This window comes from Gadus morhua, chromosome 20, assembly GCF_902167405.1.
Source record: "Gadus morhua chromosome 20, gadMor3.0, whole genome shotgun sequence".
NCBI classification, from domain to species: domain Eukaryota; kingdom Metazoa; phylum Chordata; class Actinopteri; order Gadiformes; family Gadidae; genus Gadus; species Gadus morhua.
The window spans coordinates 22354601-22378438 of record NC_044067.1 but is presented as its reverse complement, the minus strand read 5'-3'; the positions used below and the strand labels follow the sequence as shown (position 1 = coordinate 22378438).

Below are 23838 nucleotides of genomic sequence, written 5' to 3'. Positions count from 1 at the left end.
GAAGGACCAGCTCATAAACCTGTGAGGTTCGATGGAGGCACAAACAATTCAATACCTCCAGGGAAAACTTTATATGGCTAGCAGTTAACAACGTACGTCTCCTGTCTGAGCAGCAGGAGAGCCTGAATTCTTCTAATTATCGTGTTTGTGAGAGAAGGACAGACAGGCCGACAAGAGAGATAGAGAAAGACAGAAATACAGACTGAAAGAGATACAGACCGACAGATACAGAGAGAGAGCCAGAGACAGAGAGAGATAACACAAAAAGAATGACGGAGACAGACCGAAAGAGATAGAGACAGACAAAGAAAGAGAGACAGATACAGAGAGACAGGCAGTGGAAGTTACAGAGAGAAACCGAGACAGAGAGAGAGAGAGGGTAAGCGACTGAGTCAGAGACTTAGATCATTGTAGTTTAATAATGAAAATAGCACCACCTTCACCAATATTGATTCTCAGAGAGATAAACGGTTATTATTAATTGGTATTGATGCATGAATCATTCATAAGCAAACAGAAAGGTCATGCGACATCCTTCACAGGTATGCCGGTGTGTCACCAAAGTACTTTCAGAAAGTTCAAAACAACAATAAAAAAATAACGTGCACTGATCTTCTCAGGATGAAACGGATAAGCAGGAGAAAACAGTTTAGAAATGTGTCACGGTACAATGTGAGTGGAACTTGATAAACATAGAACATTTGTTAGTGTCTCCAGGGAGAAGGCAACTGTGAATGAATGTTACAAAAGGCACAAAGTAGAAAGCTTTCCTCAGCTATTTACACCTGTGGGTATTGGTACGGTAAAATCACCTGGAACTAAGAGGCATAGTGGAATCATCATTGGCATTACGTGCAAGGCAGACTCTAGCGTGTAGCACTTGAAATGCTACAACCACACTCAAAACCAATGTTATGGGTCCTGGAATCAAGTACACCGATTGGTTGGAAGCCCCATCCTCTGCGGTTAGATTGGCTAGTTGGCAGGGGATGGAAGGGGGGCTCCGGACATCTCACATCTTGTTGAAGCATTCCTTGGCGTTGGACCACACCTGGATTCCCTGAGATGAGGAGGAGGATGATTCCAGGTGCAACAGGGAGAGAGAGAGAGAGATGGGGAGAGATAAGACACAAGATGACCACCAGTTATGACCTGAGCAGGAGTGTCTTACACAACACATGGAGGTGCAGATCTATAAAGGTCATTCTTCTGAGAACCAGAACAATGCAAAGCATCCCTGCGCGGCCGTTAAAAGATTTGCTAACACAGTGTCATCGTTGTAGAAAGACACGCTTTGTGGTTTAACAAGGGAGCCATTAAACCTGGAAACTCAAGACACACTGAGGGCCCTATTTTTTTTACGGTCTGAAACGCAAGCGAGAAGCGCGAAAAATGACTCTTGCGCCCGGCACATATCTAAAAAGGGTTGGTCTGAAGTAGCCTAATTACCCGTAGGTGTGGTTTGGGCATAACGTGCAATAAACCAATGAGAGTGCCAGCTCCCAACCCCTTTAAGAGCCATGAGTGCATTTGAATCTGACGAGATGATATTTTGACAGCGCGTCTACTTCAGATGCACAGGAATATCAAGCTTCAAATGGCTCAGTTTATGGCCAAATAATATGGCCTAATTCACACATGGAATAAGGTTTCCTTCCACAACTTCAGAAATACTGAGTCCTCAAATAAATTTCGGCAAAGAAAACGTATATGATATGACATATGATATGCGGCAACTGTGGTTCTATTTAATGATGCATACGGATTACATTATAAACATCGTTTCTTATCAGTATTGTATGCATTATCGTTATCGACTTGTGTTCCTAATATGCATGTGTCCCCCCGTTAATATACATTGCCATGGACTGTATAATGCGTTACGTGTTTAGTTTGCGTGTGTTTAAACAGATGGACGCACACACGCGCGCACGCATTTATCAATTATTTTACACATACACACACGCGCGCCCGCATTCATTCATTCTTTTTAACACTCACTCGCGGTAAAACAATGTTTTCTCACAATCAAATACTCATCAATCCTAAAAGTTATGGGCATGTACACGATATCTGTGTCCAGAAAATATGTGTTTTCTGTACGGTGTTTGCAGATGCATTGATTTAAAAGTACAACTTATTACCACTGTATCAGATGTTCTTTCAAAAATAATTTACAAAGAATGTGTGGCTAGGTAGATGAGAGAAGCAAAGTGTATGTGCGAGGTGAACAAGCAACATTATGCTTGCGCCCTTAAAATAGCATCTGAACAACGCGCCACTGACTTTAAACCAGGTATTTCCTGGTTTGTGGCGCAAGTGGTTTCTGAAACTTCAAAATAGCACCAGGGAACGTTTGCGCCAGAACACGCCTCCTCCTTTCGCCGAACCGCCTCTTGGGGCGCAAGATCATTCCCTAATTTACCGACGCGTGGCGCAGGTGGGAAAAGAACGCTCTGCGCCAGTTGCAAACTAGCAACGACACATGCGCCAGTGATTAAGTAAATTGCGCCGGATGCAAGATAGGGCCCTGACTGTTATAGCAGCAGCGCATCCTTGTAGATGGCTGAAGCATTGTCAAACCGACAGCGCTTCACAAGGTAAACCTAAATAAGGGCTGCCCCAACACAGCTGGTCCCAGCAGACCAGCTGGTCCCAGCAGACCAGCTGGTCTGGTGAGGGGGGCGGGGTCCCAAGAAGGGTTAAATATTACATCTTAGTGAAGAACTTTGATATTTTCAGCATTAACATTTGGTGAGGGGGTCAGGACCCCAACGTTGGTGGGGGTCGGGACCAGTGAAGGCTTCTCCAGAGAGGAGAGGGAGCAAGATCCTCCTTAACATCCTCCTTAACAAAAATGTAGATTGCCCAGACTACTGTAATGAATTAATGCCCTTTAATATGACTACTTTAATGCCTTTGTATATGTAATGTTCGTTTCCCTGGGTAAAGGGAAATTAGCGTCCCCTATCGCCTATTGACAATGACTTCAGGGAGGACGTTCCTCCCTCAGCCTCCATTGAGTCCCATTTATTTCCCCGAAAGTGTAGGCGGCCGGTGAATAACATGGGGTTCAATGGAGTTCAATGTGAGAAAAGAGGAAATTCCTCCTCTGAGTGGGTGTGACTAGCTAAGAGATTGGAATCGCGCCAACGTCTATTCACGAATAGGCTGGAACCCTGACTGCGCTATGAACTAGGGGTGTGAACAGTTTTGTAAACGGTTACACGGCCCCTTTTTTTTTTCCGTGGACACGTTTACCTGTTTTTTTTAATTAATTAATGATTTTTTAAATTTATTTTGAAAGTGGACCGCAGTCCCGTCATAGGGGGATTATTTGTTCATGAACACGGCGGGTGCACGAGCAGAATGATTGCAAAAAGAAAATTTGTGTGACCGGTGGCCATGGTTATCTCCGTGTGGTTAATTTGCAGTTGCGGTGTTAATTAGGATGTTGTCATTTTACTCAGAAAACGCGGTTATATGTTACATACCCTATAGCAGGCATCTCCAAACGGCGGACCGCGGTCCGGGTCAGGACCAAGTGACGGTCCTATCCGGACCCATGACCAATTTAAAATAATCAAAATAATTTAAAAAAAAGTTTTTTTTTTTAATTATTATTTTTTTAATGATTTGACTATACAAAGCATGATTATGTTAGTAAAATGATTTCTCACTGAAATACAAATTGAAAGGCAGAATAGTCTGTAGTGCAGCGTAAAAACAGAAAAAAGCAATGATCTTCACAGAGCGAAGATCATGCACTCACCGAACTCCCCCCCTCCCTCCGTCTGTCACGGCATGGGCGTAAAGGCGTCACTCAGTAAATAGCCAATCAAATTTTTGTTTACCGGAAGAGCGATTTGGAATGAGAAAATGGCTTGCTCGAAAATAAGGAAAGTTTACCCCGAAAACAGACATTTTAAAAGATGAATGGACTGACCAATACTTGTTCATTCTCCCGCAAGGCAGTACAAAACCTTTGTTGTGTCTTTTATGCGTTGAAACCGTGGCGCTGATAAAAAGCGGGAATATTAAGCGGCATTACGAATCCAAACATAGATCCTTAGAGGAAAAGTATCCCCAGAACTCAGAAGTAAGAGCGTGGAAAATATCCGAGCTGAGAGCTCAGTATGAGAGGTCTACGCGTGTCTTCACACACTAATTTACAGGCCAGCAACGTGCAAATGAATGCTCACTTAAGATTGCATGGATTTTGGGGCAACATAAAAAAAAAAATCAGTGACACGACTGTTGTGAATGAGTGCTTCGACGACCAGAAAATCCGAAATGTTATCAGATGACGGACTGTCACAGCTTCATGTGGCTGTTCAGAGTGCCCTATCCTTAGCCATTGATGAGTCTTCAGATGCAACGGATAATGCCCAGCTTTTGGTTTATGTGCGATTGTTTCATCAAGATAAGAAAGAGATCTGTGAGAACCTGTTGGGTCTAACACCACTTGGGACACTGTTTTGCTTACTTGAAATGAAGGCCTAATGCTCTTTTTGTGTTTATTTGAAATGTAGGTCTGGTGTACCTGTTTTGCTTACTTGAAATGTAGGCCTAATGCACTTTGTTTATTTGAAGTGTAGGCCTAGTGTTCCTGTTCTGCTTACATCACATGTAGGCCTTATGCACTTTTTATGTTTACTTGTATTGCAGGACTAATGCACCTTTTTTGTTTACTTGAAATGTTAATATGCGTTACTTTGTCTTACTAGTTTTTCATGGTTAAAAGTAAGCTATTTGGAAATTGAAAATAAATACATCTGAAATTATAAGGTAATATGCCGTGTTGATTGTATTTGACAAAAGAAGGCTATGAGGACGTGGTTCGGACCTTTCTTGGAAGGAATTTTTAGTAACTGGACCTTGTTCAATTTTAATTGAAGACCCCTGCCCTATAGTATCTGCTAGTATTGCTTCTCTCATCTACCTAGCCACACATTGTTGGTCAATTATTTGGGAAAGAACAGCTGATACAGCGGTAATAAGTTGTACTTTTAAATCAATGCATCAGCAAACACCGTACAGCAAACACATATTTTCTTGACACAGACATCGTGTACATGCCCATAACTTTTAGGATTGATGAGTATTTGATCGTGAGAAAACATTGTTCTTTTATCGCGAGTGAGTGTTAAAAAGAATGAATGAATGCGCGCGCGTGTGTGTATGTGTAAAATAATTAATGAATGCGGGCACGCGTGTGTGCGTCCATCTGTTTAAACACACCCAAACTAAACACGTAACGCATAATACAGTCCATGGCAATGTATTAACAGGGGGACACATGCATATTAGGAACACAGGTCGATAACGATAATGCGTACAATACTGATAAGAAACAATGTTTATAATGTATTGCGTATATCATTAAATAGAACCACAGTTACCGCATATCATATGTTATATCATACAAGTTTTCTTTGCCCAAATTTATTTGAGGACTCAGTATTTCTGAAGTTGTGGAAGAAAACCTTATTCCATGTGTGAATTAGGCCATATCATTTGGCCATAAACTGAGCCATTTGAAGTTTGAAATTCATGTGCATCTGTCTCATCGGAGACTGCAGACTCGCTGTCAAAATATCAACTTGTCTTATTCAAATGCGCTCATGGCTCTTAAAGGGGATGGGAGCTGGCACTCTCATTGGTTTATTGCACGTTACACCCAAACCACACCTACGGGTAATAAGGCTACTTCAGACCAACCCTTTTTAGATATGCGCTGGGGGCAAGAGTCATTTTTCGCGCCGGTAAAATAGCGACATCGCCATAGATCTGCCCACAAAGCTACTTGCGCTTGGCGCTTCTCACTTGTGTTTCAGACCGTTAAAATAGGGCCCTTTATGTTTAAAGTATAGACCGTCGCGATTCCCATTGAAACGAATGCCGCGTTGATTATTCTTCAAAACGAGCTCTGGTAAATTGTGAAAAATGAATTAAACTGTAATCAGACAACGCAGTTATATGCTATAGACCCTAGAGTATCTGTGGTATAAAGGCTTGGACGAATTTCAAATTATAAATATGTAAACTTTATGTTGAAAGTATGGACCGTCGTGATTCCCATTGAAACAATGTCGTGGTGATTCTTTTATTTTTGTTGGTTTTCGTTTACAGATTTTTCCTAAACGGTTATGATTTTCTACCGGTTACACATGTACCCGTGCACACCCCTACAATGAACCAACATGCAGGAGCCCTGGCTGTGGAGCAGCCTGGAGGGAGGGGTTATCCCCTCAAGTCTATGCTACGAGAACCAATGAACCCGCTCAGTCGCATGCCTCGTTTCCACTGAGCGGTGCACTACTGTTCGTTGCGGTAGAGTGTGGCTCTGTTCGCTTATATTGGCGTTTACGCCGAGCGGTGCGGTTCGGTTCGCTTATATTGGCGTTTCCACCGCCAAAAGTTGGGACAAGGTCCTGAAATAAACGCACTGAGCCTAAATATTTAAACATAGCCAAATTACAACCAATAGCTTCATTCATTGAGGGCAAAAATAATAGGCCCAATGATGATGATTAGTTTTACAAATCAAGAGTAGGCCTGATTTGACTAATTGGCTTTGCATCCTTTCCTTCTGCCCTTGTAGTCCAAGACATGCTGCCCAACAGCTTTGAAAGTACAATGCTGCCACTGGTGGATTTGTATCAATTTTATTCACATAATTATCCCTCCCTGCTATTTTGTAGTTCACCAAAACACCCTGAAACAACTTGAGTCTCACATACTTATGCCACCATACGCCACTAACAGTGCAAGCAGGCCAATGGCAACCAAGCGCACAGTCCTTCCTCCCTCACATTAAAAACCACCAGCTGCCACTGGTCGGGACCCCAACGTCTGGAGCACCCTGACCACTCGTAGAGAAGCAGGGTGCTCCGGTGAGGGGGTCGGGACCCCAACATCTGGATCAGAGTGCTCTTTAGCCACTTCCATTTCTCCCTTGGTATGACCACAAATATCTTTAGTTTCTAGCGTTTATCCTGTTTAATATTTACGTGCCCTATTTTTACATCCTCCAAGCTAAGACCCTCTTCCTTATAAAGGCTCCATCACATCTAGCACATTGTTTTAGTTTTAATTTTTATTGTAGGCTAAAGGTTTTGGAAACATGTACTGCTTTAAATCCGTGATTTTTTTTAACAGTAGGGCCTAACAACAGGTATCGACCCAATACGTCAGCCTGAGTGATGGAACAGGAAAGAAGCTCTTCTCAATAACCACAAAACAGGTTTGGATTTCCAAGGAAACAGAGTTTCGGGCGGTTCCCGGGATGGTGCCAACGTAACCCGACGACGGTTTGTTGCTACGCACGAGAACCGGGCGGTCACATGGCGTCGGTCACGTGGTACAGATCACTTGTTGCGGATCACGTGGTGCGGGTCACATGGCGTCGGTCACATGGATCGGTCACATGGTGTCGGTCACATGGTGTCGATCACGTGGTGTGGGTCACATGGTGCGGGTCACATGGTACGGGTCACATGGTGTGGATCACATGTTGCGGTTCCCATGTTGTCACCCACCTTCTTACACATGCTGATCTGCATGATGGCGTAGCTGATGAGGGCCTCCCTCAGCTCCCGGTCCTTCTGCTCCTTAAAGCGCTTAACCTCCTCCCAGGACATCCGCATGAACTCTCTGGACACACACACACACACACACACACACACACACACACACACACACACACACACACACACACACACACACACACACACACACACACACACACACACACACACACACACAAAAGTGAGCTCCCCATTGGGTTACCTACAGTTACCTTAATACCACAATAAAGACCCCATAACAATACTTCTGCTGCCCAACCAGCGGTTGACGCAGAAGCCTCAAGAAAGACCTGCAATAAATATATCTTCTCTTGGAAAGGGCAGCGAGCCAAACGTGTCTGAAGTCACAGTTACGTTGCTTCCACTAAAAGCATCTGCTTAATGTGGAAATAGTAAACGAATAAGTGTATGTTACTCGATTCACACAGAAAGGCTGATGCTGTGGCACAAGCAGGTATAAACAAGCCTCGTCCAAACAACTAGGTCTGGGTATCGTGGGCAATTTCCTAAATTAATCACGATTCGATTAGTTTCGATTCAATCTGTTCTTAAATGAGACCCTCAAGGATTTCGCGATGTTGCGATTTACAACTTCAACGCAACATCAATCAGCATCGCAAATTCAGGGCGGTGTCCCAATTTTAACCAACCACTGCAACTTTCCCGCAAATTTGACGAATCAGTGGCGTCGTCTTGAACTGACGTCGACAAACTACCTTCCGCCTTACTTCCGTGTTTACTACGTTCAAGCGATTCAAGCATTCATGCAGCATGTGTGCGTCTTACGTTTCACACTTGCCGACCAAAATATAACTGTGAAAGATCGCGGAAAGCAGCAACCTGGTATTCTACAAGAAAGCGGGGGAAAATTATTTTGCACTGCATGTAACATTGTGGTGGAACATAAGCATAAATCTTCCATTGATAAGCATTTTGCCACCGCGAAACATAACTGCAGAACTGCAGGCAGGATGTCAGACGACGAGGCAGATCACTATGACACAGGCTGTTGCATCCAAGTCAATTGCAAGCGCGGAAAGAATCAAGAATCAATTATTCATAGGACCATTTCTCAGTGTTTTTGTTCTTTTAATTAATGTTGTTTTCAGTAATAATTTAATATTTAACAAATTACTCGGGAAAATTGCAGTAATAACTTAATATTTAACATCAGGAAAATCGCAACTTTCGCAACTTTTATCGCAACTTTCACTTCTTCTCACACTATAATCGCAACAAAAACCTAAAAAATACCGCAACTTTCACCGCAACTCTTTGGAAAAGCTCACGCAAAATCAGGCATTTTAGACCGCAACAATCTCAAAAAAGGCCCGCGAAATCCTGGAGGGAGTGTTAAATAATAAAAATGGCTCAACTGTGTTACAAAATAAAAATGTCAATAATTTTTTTCTCTTCATCTTAAACAACAGGTTTTAAGTGCAAACTTGTAAATTGGACAGTTTAAACATCAGCTGTAAACGAAACTGCCTCAAGTCTCAAAAGCGCAATTTTGAAATTAGGAGGAATTGCAAATGAAAGTGCACTAGAACTAATACATTCCATCACTGCAAATTGCATTAGGCTATTGTTTAAAAAAAAAAAAAGTGCAAAAATAATAATGATGGTAAAAAAACAAAAAAAATGAAATAAAAGATCCATCTCATGCCCTATGAATCGATATTGCAAAATTTAAATGAAATCTATCCAAAATCGATTAAATTGATTTTTTTACCCAGCCCTACTAACCACCACGATAGAGAGATAGTCAGCCTGAGAGTCAGGGCACGGGCGCCAACACTTTACGACTTGCCTGCATTCATTATTCTAGTCCAGGGGTGCCCAACCTTTTTTGCCCCAAGATCTACTTTTCAAGTAGCCAACCTCCCGAGATCTACCAGTCTAGTGTCAACATTGGGCAAGACTACCTTCAAGCGGGGGGGGGGGGGGGGGGCCTGCGCAAGGCACCTTCTCAACAATAATCAATAATCTTCCTCCCACTCAGGGTGAAAATGGTAGGTCTTAGCTTGTTTCCCCTCAGCCATGTCAACGTTTAGGAGTGCGTCACTACTGTTGACGGCTTTCAACTACTGTTGACAGCGTATGTGTCCCGCGCAAATTCTTTTTATTTTTTATTTAATTTTTTTCTTCACCCCTCGCGGTCGACTTGGGATCTGTCGGCGGTCTACTGATAGACCGCGATCGACTGGTTGGGCACACCTGTTCTAGTCCAAAGAAACAAATCCCAACCAACCAGATAGAGAGAAAATCAGCGAGACAGAACGTGGGAGCCAACACTTAAGGGCTCTGCATTCATAGTTCAAGTCCCCGGGACCGAGTGCTGACCAAACCATAGGACCCCATACACACACACGCGATTTTCCTGACACTTTTCTCCAAAGTGACTTACAACCATTCCATTCGCACACCGACGGCAGAGTCAACCACGCAGGGTGACAGCCAGCTCGTCGGGGTGAGGGGTCTCGCTCAGGGACACCTAGGCACTCAGCTAAGAGGAGCCGGGGATCGAACCAGCAACCTTCCGGTTAGAAGTCATCCTGCTCTACCTCCTGAGCCACTACCACCCCAACACACACACACAGCGGTCCTCAGCAGCGGGCCTTGCCTGCACTCCTGGTTCTTGTCCAGCACGGCGTCCTCTGAGGCCTGGATGCTCTGCTGCAGAGCGGCCAGGCGGCTCTCCCTCTGCTCAGGGCTCTCCTGGCCGAACAGCTTGCTGCTCATCCCCTTCAGGGAGAACACGCGCACCGCCTCCACACAAACACACATATTACTACTCCTGCATGTCGGACCAGTGTATCACCTATTGGAGAACGCTTTAAATGTAATGTAAAATGAGAAGGCCCAACGTATAGTCAGTCAGTCAGTCAGTCAGTCAGTCTAACTGCTGAACCCAGCTCCTCTGTCTGTCTGTCTGTCTGTCTGTCTGTCTGTCTGTCTGTCTGTCTGTCTGTCTGTCTGTCTGTCTGTCTGTGTTACCCCAGTGGTGAGCTCTTCTCTTTGTTGTTTCTTGCTTGCCAGGTCCAGTACAGCCATCTCCAGTTCATACTGGATCAGCTCGTGTTTCCGACACACTGACCTACAAACACAATACTTTTTTGTTACACAACAATATTGTCATTGTCATTCACAACGTGTCATTACTCCAAATGTACACTAGGGCAGTGTTTTAACCTGTGGCACACGGACCCCTGGTGGTAAGTCAGGGTAAGTATAGTGCTACCTGGGATTTTATAAAAAAAAAAATGGTATAATTTAAAATACATTCAATAATAAAGACAAACTAAATAAATTCCTCATAAATATTGTTTAACAAATATAGAACTATGGCTTGTTGTGATGTTTGTGGTTGTTATTGGTGCTTTTTATCTTGTTTATCATGTTAATGTTTTCCGTTGAGGTGTTCATTTGTGTTACCTTAACCCAGCAGGAGCATAAACGGTGTTGCTGACTTTTCTTTCCACTCTCCCCATTGGCTCTGGTCTTTTTTTTTTAATCCCTGTGTACATAGAGGGCGCTGGCACTCTTCAGACACTGCATGTCTGTTTATCTATGTTAACACTGTAAATAGGAGATAGTCTGCGAACGGTCTTGGTGACAATTTAGGGATACACCCAAGGTCAAAGGGTGATCTATCAGACGAACTATACAGCCAATGGGCAACATCTGTGGATAATAGTTTGCAAGGAAAAGGCCCCTTGTTTTTCTAACATTAACTGCTGAACCCAGCTCCTACGTTCGTTCGGTAGTAGTGGGGGAAAAAAAATAGATTCTGTTCAATAGCAATATTTTTCGCACATGATTATATCGATACAGAAGTGCAAAGTATTGCGATATTAAAATAAAATAATTATCTATATATTTTTTTGTTGACTCTGAAAGCATGTAGCATGTTGACCAACTCCTTTTTTCTTAACAGAAATGCCAATGTTCCGAAATTAATTTAACATTTTGGTTGATGACTTGCAGCCAACAGGGCTGGACTCTAGCAGTACAAATTTTTGTTGATATTTCTCAATTTGATTGAAGCTCGAAGTTACTCTTATTTATATGATTATTATCAGGTTTATGTCACTCTATTATGTCTGCTCTATGTTACTCTATTCTATTTAAATAATTTTAATGTATGCACTAGGAGCTCAGAATTCATGTGAGAGGACTCCTATTCAGAGAATAATTACTAAGGTCCTGATAATGTTGTTCACAGAATAACTGTACGTCCACACCAGGAGCGACCATAGCGTCAAAGACGCTTTGGTCGCTCACAAAGTTTCGCTGCGAATTTTTCTGTTCGCTTTGGTCGCTCAAGTCGCTCATGACGTACAATTCAATTATGCAGACGCATTTAAAGGAGCCGTATGCGTTTAGTAGGCCCTACAGACAGCCATATCAAATAGTGAACTCTCCCATACACCTTGGCCATATTGCCGAGACGGTTTTGCTTGTTCGATAAAGTGCTTCGACAACAAGTAGGACAGTGATTCCCCCCAATATACAAAAAATCCTAAAATGTAGGCTAATTACAACCGAGAACAAAAAACCCTGCGTGCTGTAGTAGTTAAAATATGTTTCACTGATCTCGATCTGCAAATCATGATCTGCACTCATTCGTCGCATTCAAAACAAATAGACATTAGCGCACATGGCTAATTTGCATAGGCCTACGTGCACAGGACTGGTTGGCTCCGCAAGGCAAATAATGGAACATATCTATCTATCTAGGCCTTTCTGTCTATCTATCTATCAACGCGTGTCTAGTTTTAATGTGTATTGTGTGTATGTCCAGTCAGACTTGTTCTGTGTGGTCTTGTAGGCTACTGTCCTGTGTGGGACGAACCACCTAAATGGATTCCCGACGATTTGTGTCGTTTGGTATTAATAAAGACTTGACTATCTATCTATCTAGACTATTTAATTAAAAATTATTCACCTCAGGCTCCGTGAATAGTGGGGAATAGAGGGATAAATGCAAGGGATATATCTCTTGTCTTTTATCCCTCTGTTCCCCACTATTCACGGAGCCTGAGGTGTGAGCCTCGTCTTGTCGATTAGTTTGTTTATGTGACGATTTCAAAAACTTTTTTGGTATTGTTTAAAGCACGCTACACGCGATTGGTTGGTTCGATTGGTGGCATGTAGAGCAAATTATAATGATTCCCGCTTAAATACGAACGTTCTAGATGTAGCCTATAAATACTCCCGCTTATCATCACTTGATATCCAAACCACTATGGCGTTACGATCTCTGAACTGAAAAAGGGTGGGTTCGTACAACACCGGGTGCCCAGTTACAGCCGCGATTAATACTTCAGCCGACATTTTGTTCAGTGAGTGAATAAAGGTAGGTAGGAACCAAAGTGCCTGCCGATGTTCCCTGGGATCCACGCAAGCGAAGAGCGTCTACATTCCGATTGGCTGTCAGTGTTTGGTCGCTGAAGCGAATAATAGTCATTTGTATAAAGTTAAAAAGTTTTCAACTTCTTTTTGACGCTCTGGTCGCTCAACTTTGGCCGCTGGTAGCGTTGGTCGCTTTGGTCGCTTTGGTCGCTCTTGCCCATAGAAAGTGAATGACTTCCGGCGATTTGGTCGCTCAATTCGCTTCTGGTGTGGACGGACAGTAAGATGTGACATTTGAATTGAGTTGAGCGGTCTTATTTTCCTCCTTTTTTTCATGTTTTTTTCATGCCTCAGCCCAGTAGTGAGGGTGCGGTCTAGCCCAGCTCAGTTACGGCTTGCGTTTCCACCGCCGACAGTACCCTTATGGTAGGCCGGGGTCTAAGCCGGATGGCGATAGCTGCGGCAGCTACGTAAGCATCGTGACCTCATAGCAGGCCGACCCAGTGTAGCCTGCAATTAAATCCAAGGAAAAAGAAGAACGCGAGACAATAAAATAGCAACAATGTAGGACGTCCAAGAAGGACGTCAAACTTTTTCGCAACATTTCCTTCAATAAACAAAGCTTTTGCCGTTGTACAGAAATACTTTGCGGGTAATGCGTTTGTTATTATCCCCCTGTCACACAGAACCGACGATTCTGTCGACCAATCAACGAACGGTGTGTGTAGCTCGAACTTGCCGGCACACTTTCATTCATCTCAGTACCCCAACGGAGGAAGACTGAGAGACGAGTACGGCTCAGTCCTCATGGGTGCGTTCGTGCGTGCGGGAGATCGCGTCCGGGCAGGTGACGTTTCATTGACAGGTTTTAAGCACTTCCATTATAAAGTGGTGAACTGCCACGAGCAGACTAGAGGGAGCATGGCCCCACCGTATGGTGGGTGGTGATGTTGTGCTGACTTGGTAGGTCCTCAGTGTGCTAGCTCAGTGTGCTTCCCCTTCACACAGCGGCCTGCCGTACGCACCTGAGGGCGTCCGTGTAGAAGAGGTACTCTTTGAGCTGGTCGGCGTAGTGTTCCTCTTCCTCCAGGATGTCGTCAACTGATGCAGAGTGCCTGGGGAACACACAAACCGTTTATATACACACACACACAGTATACGTATACACTAGGGGTGTCAACAACAATCGATTCGGCGATGCATTGCAATGCGGGGCATGCGCGATTCAGCATCGATGCGGCAAGGTGCCATAATCGATTATGTCGCTGTTTATTTTCGGGCCTTGAGTGGACCAGAGTTGTGAAGTACATGCTAAGCGGCGGCGCGAGCTAGCAACCAAGCAGATCGAGCAAGGCAGGAAGTAAAAAAGTAAAAGCCATAGAGCATCCGGTCAATTTTCAAAATAAAACACAAAACTCAGCTCATGTAGCCTATCACAACTTCACATCAACATAACGTCATGACCGGTGGCACCAGGTCAGCAGTCAAAGGGTCTCAGAGGGTCGGCAACATGGACGACGAGAGACTGATTGTCGAAGTGAAGCAACATAAAATAATTTATGAAATATATAATCCTTTTTATAAGGACAATGTCAGAAAGGACAAAGCCCGGCATTTGATTGCAGTAGGTTTGGGAGTGGAAGGTAAAAGAAATTGCCTTATTGTGTGCAGTAGAATTTTGATGCATCGCAATGCATCGTAGAATCAAATTGAATATAATCGTTACCTGGTGAATCGTGATCGAATCGAATCGTGAGGGTAGTGGCAATGCACGCCCCTAGTATACACACACACATTTTATGTACATATTCACCCATAATATACACACATGCACCATCTATATACACACACACACAGTTTATATACACACAGACCCACACACACACCGTACACACACCGTTTCTATACCACACTGAACTCCTCTGCATGCGTCTCTAACCCGGAGTGTGTGTGCTGATGTGTGTGTGTGTGTGTTGATTTGTGTTTGTTGATGTGTGTGTGCTGATGTCTTACGTGTCCATGTGGTGGCCGGCACTCTGCAGTCCGTCCCCCATCTCCTTCTCGATAGCGCTCCACTCACTGCCAGGGAGAGAGGACATTTCAGCGGCTGCTTTCTTTTTTAATTACTTTTTCTCAAATATATTGGAAAGTGTGCATTAACAATCTAAATCTACTCATTTAACAACGTGTCATGCTAACTACATTTGTGCAATATTGATATTTTATTTAAAAGAAATTTAAATCTGGGCTTCAGCTAATAGACTGCTCTAGACCTTCTACATTAATGTGTGTGTGCAGAGGATTTTGCTAGGGCTGTACCCTAAAAACGACGCGTCACAGTTCAATGAGCCCCAAGTCGACTTGAATACTCTCAGTGGAACAATCGCAGGGTTTATTATTTTTGTTTGCACATTATAATAACGTGATAGAACATGATATAGAGGCTTAAATTACAGCCAATCCATGACAGATTATCAAGGAGAAAAAGAATGCTCTCAGGAGAACTACTGCATCACGGGGAGACCGGGGCTGACTTCATGCTCCAACGAAAGGGCAACAAAGAAATCTGAAGGTCTTCACTGTAGAACCATCTGAACAGGCTGTGCACGTTCTTCAGTCCTGCCTGTAGGCCATTGATCGGCGTAATTGTGTGCGACTCAAGGACACAATTCCACAAGAATCCAGAACTGTTGATTGATCCTTCCTGAGCGTATTGATCGTGTCAAACAGAGTTCAAGTTGAGAAGATATTGGATCTTCACGCTCCATAACAAGACGTTCAAAAGCGGGGGACTAATGGGACAATCTGGGGAGCGTCTGGTGAGTGACAATTACAGATTAAATAAGGGTTTTACCATTGTCGCAACAGGGCGGACAGAGAGGTGAGGGTCCAGACGTGACCGCCACTATACCAGTGCTGGACCGCTGGGCGGGCCTTACGCTTCTGGCTTTAGATTGCTATATACGGAAGCACTTTGCTCATGATGGCCAATAAGCCACCTAAAAACGAACTCTGACCCCACCATACCGTATCTTACCAAAGTGAGTTACATCCACTGTTTCAACTCTAGTGAGTTTGGTCCCATCACACAAGGATGCTTTAGCATCTGCATCACATATGAAGGAACCAGAAACCTGCTCCAGGCCTGTCCACTGTTCTCACCTGAAAATCCGGCCATAGTTCCCATGGACCTTGTACACCCCATACATCCTGTCTGCTACTTTCTGGAACAGACAGACAGACAGACGGTTAGAGACAAACTCATGGCTCAGAGCTCCTCTAGCTTAACAGCATGACGATGATAAACTGATAGTGTTAACAACATTAAAGGATTTCTGGCGTTTTCGCATCTTCATGAGGATAATAAGGGTACGGAAGATTGTATACACATATAACCACAGCTGACACTATGATCTCAGGAATGGCCCACCTGTAGGAGTATAGAGAAAAGTGATGAAGACACTCACAGCTCGGACCCTGAGGAGGTGGGAGATGGCGCTGTTCAGCTCATCGCTGTACTGCTTCAGATCCGTGAAGCTCCTACAAGCCACAAACAGGACTTAGGCTCATGTCCATAACTGGATCAATGCATGGATGTTTATACTACGCCTTTCTAAGTCCCTGTTAAAATGGCATGGAAACTAGGTAACAATATGAAAGAGAATAAAGTATAATAACATACTTTATTCTTGGACTATAGTATATTAGGCTGAAAGTTGAAACCAGCACATCTTACCTTTATTTACATTTACATTTAGGGGACTTACAACAATTCATTCTCCCACGGCCGGGGGAATCTAGCAACCTAGCAGGGCGACAGCCAGCTCGTCAGGAGCATTCAGGGTGAGGCATCTTGCTAAGGGACACATCGACACTCAGCTAGGAGTAGCCGGAGATCGAACTAGCATCCTTCCGGTCACCAGTCCACAGCTCTACCTCCTGAGCTACTGCCGCCCTGTTTAGAAGTGACACAACCCTCACTACTTACTTGTCTGGGTTTTTGACTCTTAACGTGGCGCTCAGCGACTTGAGCCTGGAGTCAGCCTGGGAGAACGAGATGCAACATGGATCATTTTGCTATTCTCCAGCAATAGGAGGGACGTGGGTGAACATCTGGCGGGTTCATTACCTTGTCCTGGAAACCGGTCTCTAGAACCGCCTCTCTCCACCCCTTTTCCTGAGGAAACACGAGAGAATGATAGGACAGAGCACTGCATTTGATGATGAATGACTGAAGGCCAAAGGACACTACTGCATGCTCAGAGACCTGTAGATGCCCCTTCTGCCCAGGGTGGAACTACATGTACGCAGAGGTGAAGTCCTGCCAGAGGCTGCTGATTGGTCGGGCAGGGAACAGGTGTGATGCGTAGACGCAGGAGAATGCTCCCGGTGAATCAAATAACTGGATTTACATTTGTGTGTGTGTGTGTGTGTGTGTGTGTGTGTGTGTGTGTGTGTGTGTGTGTGTGTGTGTGTGTGTGTGTGTGTGTGTGTGTGTGTGTGTGTGTGTGTGTGTGTGTGTGTGTTTGTGTGTGCGCGCTGACCTCTGTAAGGAACTGATAGAAAATCTTATCCTTGGAAAGGACCGAATGCGATGCCACCCGTATCAAGAAGTTCTCCAAACCCAGTCGGCGTCTCTCCACAAAGTCGGGGTCCAGGTTGTCAGCAGACAGTTTGTGCCAAACAAACTCTGCCTGTAGATGATTCATGAATGAATGAATGAATGAGGATCAGCAGGGAACCGTGTTATCATCCCAATGATGTTCAGTGGCTCGGGTTAAATACTGTGCAGGAATCTGAGTGAATAGTAGGGTCCTGTTCAGGATGTTTACAAAAGGGGGAAATAAACTCAACGTTTTTATTTTGCTATTTTAAATAAGTATATATTCAAACTGAATATTCTATTAAAAAACATTAAAAAAAGCACTAGAACCAGGAAGGAGACAAACACTATCAGTTGCTCCCTCCCTCCCTGCCTCCTCCCTCCACTCACCCTCTTCTCAGGCAGAGGGGGGATCACCACGAAGGGGTAGGTGACCAGCAGGTAGGTCCTGAGCAGCTCGAACTCACTGTAGCGCCTCCATGGAGAGTCCCCCACCGGCAGCCCGCCCTCTGCAGCGTTGGCTGGTCTACGGGCCGTCAAACATCAACAAGACGTCAGCGATACAATCACCATGCTCCTGATTTCATTTACTGCAAGGCAAGTTTCTGTCTACATCTGTGAGCAAATATATACATCGCTGATCAGGGTTAGTATGAGCAGAAATGGCAAAACCGTTATTGCCTCTCACGTTAGTCTTGATCCAGACCAACATGGGAGTAGGTTTGGTTGGGAATCCATCCTATAACCACCCGACTGCTCTCCCTCTTGACCTACCAACATCTAACACCTTCTGGTGTTAGATGATTCCTGAGAACCACAGAGCATGGAGGTGCTCTGTTGTTCTAAAATGAGACATACTCAAACACAACGGTGTTTGCAACATAAAGACTCATTGCAACAAAAACATTTAGCAAAACCAAGCAACTTTGCTTGTTGAAATATTTAGATCGTTTTAAGGTAGCTATCATGTTTTAAGACTATGATATATCTTTCATGTGCCTATATGTATATATAAATCGTTATTGCTACAATGTAATTTGACTGCCATCTCTAAGCACCATGATGATATTTACATTTACATAGGGGGTTTTGCTGACGCTTTTATCAAAAAGCGACAACCATTCATTCACACATTTACACACCAACGATGGAGCCAGCTCATCAAGAGCAGTCAGGGTCAGGCACCTCGCTCAGGGACACCTCGACACTCAGCCAGGAGGAGCCAGCCAACCTTCCTGTTACAGGTCAACCCGCTCTACCACCTGAGCAACATGCCACCCCGAATGATATAGACTAGAGTGCCACCCACCGTATCTCTATGAGGTACACCGTGTAGGTCTCCTGCATGTTCACCGTGTTCTTCCCACTTCTCTTCTCCGACTCAGCGACATTGATGTCAATCTTCTTCAGCAGGGCAGTCTCTCTCTCCACCATCTGAACCACAGGAGACATGAGACAAAGCCAAGAGGTCATTCTTCGACTTCGACCAGAAGTCAATCAGAAGTGTTAAAGAGATATCATGCTTTTTAAGGTTATTAATTGCATTTTGGGGTAACTAGTAGGGATGGGCATTCAATGAAATTATCTTAGTCGATGGTCGGGAGAATTAACGATCACTTTTCGATTTATCCTTAATATTATATATTGAAATTAACTATTTATATGCTATATTCAAAATGCATTGAAAATGTATCTTTAATTCTCCCATGTTTACATGGACACTTCTGGTCCGATTACAAGTGGAAGAACAGCTCAATCAGAATAGAAAATTATCATATATACACCTCAATCGGAATACACGAGAATGCGCGAGAGACATACGGACGTACGCTTACCACTTTTGTAAATGCCATATATACAGTACATTCGGATTGGATGAATAGATCTATTCCGATTATAAATCTAATTGGATCAGAAGTGTGCATGTAAACGAGGCTAATCGGAATACAATTTTCTGATCGGAATAGAATTCCATGCGGAATAGAAGAGGTGGTGTAGTCCGCTCGACTTGTATTCACTAGCCGCGTTTACGTGGCACATCTGATCCGCATAGATTTCTATGCCGAATAGATTAAAGATTTCTGATCCGAATGTACTGTATACATGGCAGTAACAAAAGTGTCCGTTATGTCTCTCGCGCACACCTGACACATCTCTGGACCGGCGGCGACATAATGGACGTCTTATCACTATTTGGCATTGTGAATTTGATTTTAATGAAAGCACAGCAGGAGAGAGCTTTTCTCTGCTTGCTCCTTCAATTAAGAAGGAGGAGGACAGCACAGCTACATCAATTTCTTGTCCGATCTTTATATTTACCCCCACCTCCGCCGCAAACAAGAGGAATTTGGATGAGAGTCCGCAGCCAAGACTGTGGGACAGAGTCGTCTTACGGGAATTTATTGAACAGGAATGGCAAGAAAATTTTAGGATGAGTAGGCAGTCGTTCGTGAAGTTATTCGAGCTCATGAAGAATATATCGCCAGAGGAGTTAACTGTACGAAGAGCAATACCGTTGGCAATGAGGGTTGCCATGGTACTGCACAAGTTGGGCAGCAGCGCCGAATATATGCTGATCGCTAATCAGTTCGGGGTGCATAAAAGTACCGTTAAAAAGTTTGTTTACATGTTCTGCAAAAGTACTAGTAGTAGCCTACTCATTTACAGTTATCTCGGACGCTCGCGGACACTACGATACGCGAACACGTCATTAATATTAGCCTAGCGATTGTGGTACTTGCACTTGGTTCTATGAACATCCTTTCTGTACCGACAGCGATATATTGATGCACTTCTTATGACAAATGTACTCATTGTAAGTCGCTTTGGATAAAAGCGTCTGCTAAATCCCCAAAATGTAAATGTAAAAATGTAAATGTTAACAAACACCCATATCCCGTCGCTTAGCAACTGGACACGCTTACCGGATTACTTACGGATTGGTAACAAAGACGTGAATCAGGCAATAAATCTATGGGGATCAGATGTGTCCATGTAAACGCGGCTACTTATTCCGATTGGTTTGAGGTGGGTGCGGCTACTTTTTAACTTAGAGAGGTGGCATCAGCAGTTGCAGTAGTTCGCAATAGGTCCTCGGTACCAATATCAGCATCTTGCAAAAACGGTCTGATTTGTATCATGTCGCTTTAAGGCCCCCCTCCCGATTAGCCCTGTGTGCTGTGATTGGTCAGCACGCTTTGCGCCTGCATCAAACAAATTCACGCCGAGAAGTTGTAAACATTGCTGGTAGCAGGGAGTCGGGACTTCTGTACTTCAGCACCGCTCAATGCACAGTCTGATGTCACACTGTTACGGAAGTATTGGTGTGTTCTGGAATCCTCGGAAGCCAGCCTTCCGAGTTGCACCTTTGACGCACAGCAAGACAGTACAATGCATAAATTGGTGACCGGAATAAAGCAGCAATGTAATCACGCGTGTAAGAGCATTTAAAATCGACATTAAAATGACCAACGTGGGACAAATGTTGATAGCGTCATCACTGCTCTCTGTCTACTCTCGGAATTCCGAGAGATGAAGACGACTTCCGACTCGGAAGGTTGGCGTCTGAGGATTCAGGAACACACCATAAAGTTTGAGCACAAACAAGCTGATTCACACCCTTGTTGAGGGGCGTTCTCGTTGGTGGGAATACTCCCCCTGGCTGAGACATATATTTTTCAAGCTTAGCAGACGTAAAACATGTATTCATAACAATCTAAAGAAAAGGGAAACGTTGAAAAAGCATGATATCACACCTTTAAGTATTGACCTCTGTCATTATGAATGATGGTCATTCACCACAACGAAGACCAATTAAGCCGTGACCACAGATAACACAAAAACATATCATGACTAACGTTTGTGTGTTTAATTTAGTCACTAGTTGTGACACTGTAGATAAAAGCCACAGCAGACATAAACATCCGCCCTCTGACAAGGCTGGAGGTCCTGAAGGGAATCGAACTATCAGCCCTCTAACAGGAATGGAGGTCCTGAAGGGAATCAAACTATCAGCCCTCTGACAGGACTGGCGGTTCTGAAGAGAATCGAACCATCAGCCCTCTGACAGGGCTGGAGGTCCTGAAGGGATCGAACCATCAGCCCTCTGACAGTACTGGCGGTTCTGCTAGCTAGGGAAGCTAACAGTGTCTGTAAAGATGACAGAAACACCAACAAAACCCACAGAGCTCCTGAGTTAACAGAGGCAACGCCTGGGAACCAGTCACCATAACAAGATTAGAACTCCATTTCACATGATCAGACTAGTTCACCTACTGATTAACTCTTATCGATTAACTCTTAATGAAACTTTAATGAGAGCAGCTCGCGCTGTCCGGGGAACTTAAACAACTCCGGTTTAACCCCTCAACAAGGCATGTACGACCACAGAATATTAACCTAATACCGTGTTAATCATGTTGTTCTCTGACTCCGGGGAGGTGAGGTCCGTGTTGTCGAGGACGGCCGCCTCTTCGCTGTCGGAGTCCGCCATCGTCCTGGTCTCCTGACTGGTGTGTGTGTGTGTGTGTGTGTGTGTGTGTGTGTGTGTGCGGTCAGCTGCCCGGTGCGCATGCGCACTTCAATCTCGGTTCAACGACTGCCCTCTACTGCTTATTGCGCATGCGCTCCATGTGTGTGCTCGTGTCGTGTTCTATAATAGGTCTAGGTATAATATAATAGGTTCTATAATAGGTCACATTCTTTAATAGGTCCATGGGTTGAACTCGGTCATTCAATGTTAATTAAAAGTGTTGATTTAGTTAATTTGATCACTGATTGTATTTATGAACCACTGGATCTTGTAATAAATGCATTTATCAATAGAATGATTTGCATTGCATTAAACGGCAGTGATGCACTATTTTGATTCACAATGGTTGAAAAACCACAGAAATCTTGGAGCCTAGTTAGAGTTCTAAACTGCTTTATTAAAGAGCTCAACGGGTGTAAAGCCCAGTTCACACCAAAGATTCACCTTGCAACGGCTTGCAACGAGACGGTTTTAGAACGTCGCAGGGGCGGTGTGAACGGGTCGTTGCAAGCCGTTGCAAGGCGTCGCAAGCCGTTGCAAGGCGTCGCAAGGCGTTGCAAGGAGTCGCCAGAGATTGAACATGTCAAATCGCAAGGTCCAGTTTTAGAACGCGGCGATTTAACTATTCCTCTTCAGCCATTCACAGCACAGAACAACTTGTACGTCACGGCCTTACTCCGTCCCGGTACCGTACTGTCGTATTTTGTTGATGTATTTTGCACTTTTAATCTTGCTGAATTCTACGACGAATAATTGTGTCCAAATACAGATATGAGGACGACAAATGACCTGAAAAGATTTGGTTGGGGTTTGTCTCATTTTTCCTGCATTTACAGTGTGGGCGCAGAATTCGACGGTGCGCTAGATTGATTGTGGCATCGTTGATTGCGACCTGCGTTGCTTGTGGACTCTGTGATGATCGCAGACACGAATAATAGTGTCCAAATACAGATATGAGGACGACAAATGACCTGAAAACACTTGGTTGGGGTTTGACTCATTTTCCCCGCATTTACAGTGTGGTCGCAGATTTCGATGGTCTGCTGTCATGAATTGTGACCCATCGGGAATTTCGACCTGCTGCTTGTGGACTCTGTGATGATCGCAGACATGAATAATTGTGTGCACATACAGATATGAGGACGACAAATGACCGGAAAATGCAATGTATCCAACAACGGGTAATCTAAACTTACTGTAAACTCCAGCTATTTACTCCAATGCAGATGTAGTGGAGAATGACAAAACATAGTAACTCTAGCCTACTCTCAAGTAAAATAAAAATAAAACTAATTGCAAACCTTAACTAATCTAACCTAACCTACGCAAATGATGATGTTGCGGCTCTCAGCATGTGCCAGAGCGTTCACAGTTGCTATGGAAACCACCTAGCGTCGCAGCCCGTTGCAGCGCGTTGCAGCCGGTGTGAACTGCCCAGTTTTAGAACGTCGCAGCCCGTCTCGTTGCAAGGCGTTGCAAGGCGTTGCAAGGCGTTGCGAGTTGCAAGCCGTTGCAAGGTGAATCTTTGGTCTGAACTGGGCTTAAAATAGAAGCCAAAATGAATATCTAAGGTTGAATGAACGATGAACAATGTCAGATTGGAATAATTCAAACAGTGTTTCAAAGTCATAATTTCAGTTGTTCATTTTTAACAAAAACAGAAAAAACGATTGGTGTAAAATGAACCCATAATAGATTCTGGCGACGTCACTATGTCATGGCTTGCCTCTGCCCTCATTGGTTTAAGATAGTCGTGGGCC

At 44.1% G+C, this 23838-nt stretch overlaps 1 protein-coding gene across 1 annotated transcript; it reads right to left on the bottom strand.

Annotated features, from left to right (window-relative positions):
• Positions 1-392: 392 nt before the first annotated feature.
• Positions 393-22095, bottom strand: LOC115533014 (sorting nexin-4). The gene is made up of 14 exons (XM_030343172.1): positions 21953-22095; positions 18857-18981; positions 17938-18073; positions 17489-17638; positions 17074-17121; positions 16933-16988; positions 16412-16484; positions 16107-16168; positions 14958-15023; positions 13970-14059; positions 10587-10686; positions 10213-10358; positions 7542-7656; positions 393-1060 (listed from the first exon to the last, which is right to left on the bottom strand). The coding sequence occupies exons 1-14, from the start codon at positions 22037-22039 to the stop codon at positions 1013-1015; spliced, it is 1302 nt and encodes a 433-aa protein (XP_030199032.1). The 5' UTR covers positions 22040-22095; the 3' UTR covers positions 393-1012.
• Positions 22096-23838: the final 1743 nt, after the last annotated feature.